Here is a 5,289-nt window from a genome sequence, read left to right on the forward strand (position 1 = left end):
TCGTAACATAGTTCAACATTGTCATAAAACTAAAGACAATTAAATACCGACAGTTTTTAAAAATTAGTTAAAAAAACAAAAATACAAAGATAGATTATGAAATTAAAGAAATAATAAAATGATTAGTTTAAGAATATTATATATAACAAAAATAAAAAATATATAAAAATATTTTAGTTAAAATAGGCTTATTTATACCTTACCTTAAACTATTAGAAAAATAAAAATATATATAAATTATATAATAATGTGGCAACAAATAAATAATAAATATATTATAATTTAGAATATGTTTTAAAATTATATATATAAAAAATTCTTTAAACATGGATATAAATTATAATTAATAAATATTTGAATTATAGGTATAAAATTTATTAATAATTATATGTTAGTTATTTTAAAGTATTTTAAAAATAGTATGAAATATTAAGGTATTTTTAAAATATATGTATATAAAAGAAACTAAACAAAAATTTTAAAAAATAAAATAATATAAAAAAATTATACAAAATGTATATATATATAAGAAATTAAAAATAAAAAAATAATATAAACAAAACAAAGAAATTAAAAATAAAAATAAAAATATGTATTTGACAAGAATCAAGGTGTGAATGTTCTTGAGCTAAACTTAGTACCACTCTTGCAAATTCATTAATACAAAAGTATTCTTAATATATTTTATATATTTTTATTTGGCTCGGGTCAACCTAAAAGTTTTACCCATGAACCCGAAACCGAACCGATTCAGTTCGGGTTCAGAAAAATGAACCCAACCATACCTGAAATGCTAATCCAACCCAACCTAACCCTTATAGTTCGGGTTGGGTTGGTCCGTGTTGTCGAGTTGAATGTACACCCCTACCTATTATTCAATAACAGGTTCCCAATAACAGGAGACCGGCTAAAGATAGGAAAGATTGCAATTTGAAAAATATTCTGTAATTACCCCTCTTTTCTTGGTTGTCAGTTACAACCCATTTTTCTTTCTTTGGTTTCCATCAACAGCCCCCATATAGCAATGTAAAAATGGTTATGGAATTACCATCCTCTTTTCTTTGTTGTCATTTTTCTTTCTTTAGTTTCCATATACAGCCTCATATAGCAAGGTAAAGATGGTTATGGAATTATCATCCATTTTCTTTGGTTGCTATATAGTAGCCCCATTTCTTTCTTTAGTTGCCTGCAACAACCCCATAACAATAGGGTAAAAATGGTTCTTGAATTACCACCATTTTCTTTGTTAGTTCTCCCCTTTTGTTGATTCTAGAATTACCATTACCCTCCATTTCTTTCTTTAGTTGCCAGCAACAGCCCCATAACAGGTAAAGATGGTTCTAGAATTTCCACTTCTCCCTCTTTGTTGGTTTTGGAATTACCATTACCATCCATTTTTATTTGTTGGTTCTCCCTCTTTGCTGATTTGGAATTATCATCTCTTTTCCTTGTTGCCATTTTCTTTGTTTGTTCTCCCTCTTATGTTGGTTTTGGAATTATTATCCCTTTTCTTTGTTGATTCTCTCTCTTTATTGGTTGCCTCATTTTACCATCCATTTCTTTCTTTAGTTGCCAACAACAGCCCCATAGCTAGTAAAGATGGTTCTAGAATTACCACTTCTCCCTAGTTTTGGAATTACAATACATTTCTTTATTTAGTTGCCAGCAACAGCCCCATAACAGCTTCTCCCTCTTTGTTGGTTTTGGAATTACCATTACCATCCATTTTCTTTGTTGGTTCTCCCTCTTTGTTGTCCTGTAATTATCATCTCTTTTCTTTGTTGTCATTCTCTTTGTTGGTTCTCCTCTTAGTTGGTTTTGGAATTATTATACATTTTCTTTGTTGGTTATGTTAAAGATCACGTATTGTTTAGATTGTTGTCATTTAGTATCTAATTAAATCTACGTTAGAGTTTGTTGGTTATGTTAAAGATCACGAATTGTTTAGATTGTTGTCATTTAGTATCTAATTAAATCTACGTTAGAGCTAGATTTAGTATTTTTATTTGATTTACTCTCGATTTGATTAGATTTTGTTTTGATTTAATTTGTTTATTACCAATTTCCTGATTTCTAGGCAGATTTTATAGATATATCTTTGTATTCTCTCTCCATATAGGCTCTTCAAAATTTATCAATCTTCTCATCAACCATTCAATAAATCTCTCTTTCACTAACAATTGGTATCAGAGCTATCTTCCAAAGGATTTGTGAGATCAAGATGGAAGGAGAATCCAGTTTTTGATTTGTGAGATCAAGATGGAAGGAGAATCCAGTTTTTGATTTGTGAGATCAAGATGGAAGGAGAATCCAGTTTTTGATTTGTGAGATCAAGATGGAAGTAGAATCCAGTTTTTCCGTTGTTGCATCACCAGAAGACAATTATCAAATGTGGGCAGTTCGTATGGAGACTTATTTGGAGGCCTTGGATATTTGGGAAGCAATAGAAGAGGATTACGAGGTCCCTCCGCTTCCAGCAAATCCTACTGTAGCACAAATCAAATTACAGAAGGAAAAGAAGACAAGAAAATCAAAGGCGAAAACTTGCCTATTTGCCGCTGTATCTCAAATGATCTTCATGCGAATAATGTCCCTCAAAATAGCAACGGAAATCTAGGATTATCTCAAAGTCAAATATGAAGAAGATGAGAGGATTCGTGGAATGAAAGCCCTGAATTTGATTAAGGATTTCAAGTTGCAGAAGATGAAGGAGTCTGAATCGGTGAAAGAGTACTCTAACAAACTTCTCAGCATTGCCAACAAAGTGAGATTGCTTGGTTATGTATTAAATGATTCCAGGATCGTTGAAAAGCTGCTAGTCACTATTCCATAGAAGTTTGAAGCCACCATTACTACTCTGCAGAACACCAAAAACTTGTCAAAGATTTCTCTTATAGAGCTCGTGAATGTTTTACAAGCACAAGAGTAAAGGAGGTCCGGCGATTACTAGCGATTCCGGCTTCATGCAAGCGAGTTGCAGCCTACAATCCGAACTGAGGCAAGAAGGGGTGATTGAAGGTGCCTTACATGTCAAGCATCAAGACAACAACAGGTATAAAAACAAGAAAATTTTCAAAAACCAATCGACGAATGGAGATCCATCCTCCAATTTTAAAAAAGGAGGAGGTTTCAAAAAATCCTATCCACCTTGTCGCCATTGTGAGAAGAAAGGTCATCCACCATACAAGTGTTGGAGAAGATCTGACGTCTTTTGCTCCAAATACAATCAACTTGGACATGAAGCTGTGATCTGCAAAGCCAAAGATCAGGTGAAAGAAGTAGATGCACAGGTAGTTGATCAAGAAGAAAAAGATCAATTGTTTATGGTCACTTCTTCCTCAAGCAAAGAATCAAGCTAGAGCTGGTTGATTGACAGTGGGTGCACAAATCACATGACATATAATAAGGAGTTTTTTTAGGAATTAAGAGACACCGAAGATAAGAGAGTGAGGATTGGCAATGGTGAACGCTTGGAAGTCGAGGGAAAAGGCATAGTAGCTATAACAAGTTATGAAGGTACAAAATTTATTCCGGATGTTTTATTTGTGCCTAAAATTGATCAAAATTTGTTAAGCATTGGTCAGTTACTTGATAAAGGCTATAAAGTGTTGTTTGAGAATAAGCAGTGTTTGATCAAAGATGCTAGTGGCAAAGACTTGTTCAATGTCAAAATGGAAGGAAAAAGTTTTGCTCTAAATCCGACGGCCTTTATATCCAGAGTTAGTGTCACTGAGATTTGGCACAAAAGACTTGGACACTTTCATCATTGAGGTTTGCTTCCGATGCAATCAAAGAAGCTGGTAGAAGAACTCCCTGACATTGGTAAGGACATGCCTCCTTGCCGTACTTGTAATTTTGGGAAGCAACATAGGCAACCCTTTCCTAAACAGGCATGGAGAGCCTCGAAAAAACTGCAGCTTGTTCATACTAAGTTTTGTGGTCCTCAGCAAACACTATCATTAAATGGTAATCTTTATTACATTGCTTTTATTAATGATCTAACAAGAATGTATTGGATATTCTTGCTGAAGTAAGTCAAAAGTTGCGGGTGTATTTTGGAAATTCAAAGCAAAAGTTGAGAATGAAGATGCATGCTTGATTCAGACCATAAGATCAGATAATAGCAAGGAATACACTTCATAAACTTTTAACAGGTTTTGTGAAGAGGCTGAAATTGGAATTGAACATCAATTGATAACACCATACACTCCTCAACAAAATGGCGTTAGTGAAAGGAAAAATAGATTCATAATGAAGATGACGAGATGCATGCTTCATGAGAAGGATCTTCCAAAATGTTTTTGGAGAAAAGCAGCAAACACTATTATGTGCTTGCAAAATCAAATTTCAACAAGAGCTATGAAGAACCTGACACTAGTGGAAGTTTGGTATGGTTACAAACATTCTTTAAAGTTTCTTAGAGTATTTGGGTCTATTTGTTTCACTTACATTCCACGGTCAAGCGCGATAACCTTGACAAAAAGTCAGAAGTTGGCATGTTAGAAGAGTCTGAAGATGAACGACTAAAATTGTCTGAAGATGAACAACAAGATGCTTTGGTTGATGATGCACCAGAGGAGGAGCTTTCAGTGATTAAGAAAAACAAAATTTGGGAGTTGGTTGATCGACCTCTAAACAAAAAGATAATTGGAGCAAGATGGGTGTTCAGAAAAAAAAAAAAAAAAACTTGGAATTCAAAGCATCTAAATAAGGAGTGTTAAAGATCACGTATTTGTTTAGATTGTTGTCAGTTAGTATCTAATTAAATCTACTTTATGAGTTAGATTTAGTTTTTTATTTGATTTAATTTGTTTAATGTTTTGTTACCAGATTTCGTGATTTCTAGGTAGATTTTTTAGATATCTGTTTTTATTCTCTCTATATATTCATAGAGCATTCTTGCTCTTCAAAATTTATCAATCTCATCAACCATTCAATAAATTCCTCTTTCACTAACAGGTTCTCTCTATTTGTTAGTTGCCCCATTTCTTTCTTTGGTTGCCGACAGCAACAGCCACATAAGGATAAATCCCTCTTTCACTAACAGGTTCTCTCTCTTTGTTGGTTGCCCCATTTCTTTCTTTGGTTGCCAGCAGCAACAGCCCATAGAGTAAAGATGGTTCTCTAATTACCACCATTTTATTTGTTGGTTATTTGTTGGTTATGTAATTATCATCCCATCCATTTTGTTTGTTGATTATGAAATTATCATCTATTTTTTTTATTGGTTCTGGAATTATCATTATCCATTTACCATCCTTTTTATTGGTTGGTTCTAGAACTTTTCTT

The 5,289-nt window shown here is 33.1% G+C and overlaps 1 protein-coding gene across 1 annotated transcript; it reads left to right on the forward strand.

Moving 5' to 3' along the window:
* The first annotated feature begins 2,335 nt into the window (after positions 1–2,335).
* On the forward strand, positions 2,336–4,839 carry LOC111493512. The gene is made up of 6 exons (XM_023143215.1): positions 2,336–2,560; positions 2,618–2,764; positions 2,919–3,290; positions 3,420–3,719; positions 4,464–4,661; positions 4,831–4,839. The coding sequence occupies exons 1-6, from the start codon at positions 2,336–2,338 to the stop codon at positions 4,837–4,839; spliced, it is 1,251 nt and encodes a 416-aa protein (XP_022998983.1).
* The last annotated feature ends 450 nt before the right edge of the window (positions 4,840–5,289 follow it).

Source organism: Cucurbita maxima, unplaced genomic scaffold, assembly GCF_002738345.1.
Source record: "Cucurbita maxima cultivar Rimu unplaced genomic scaffold, Cmax_1.0 Cma_Scf00019, whole genome shotgun sequence".
Lineage (NCBI taxonomy): Eukaryota > Viridiplantae > Streptophyta > Magnoliopsida > Cucurbitales > Cucurbitaceae > Cucurbita > Cucurbita maxima.

What these genes read in the sequence shown, in the direction of transcription:
- LOC111493512 (XM_023143215.1), top strand. Translation starts at nt 2,336, where the DNA reads ATGGAAGTAGAATCCAGTTTTTCCGTTGTTGCATCACCAGAAGACAAT. An exon ending in AAACTTGCCTATTTGCCGCT is followed by an intron (nt 2,561 to 2,617) that starts GTATCTCAAATG and finishes ACGGAAATCTAG; the next exon opens with GATTATCTCAAAGTCAAATA. An exon ending in CGACGGCCTTTATATCCAGA is followed by an intron (nt 3,720 to 4,463) that starts GTTAGTGTCACT and finishes TCCACGGTCAAG; the next exon opens with CGCGATAACCTTGACAAAAA.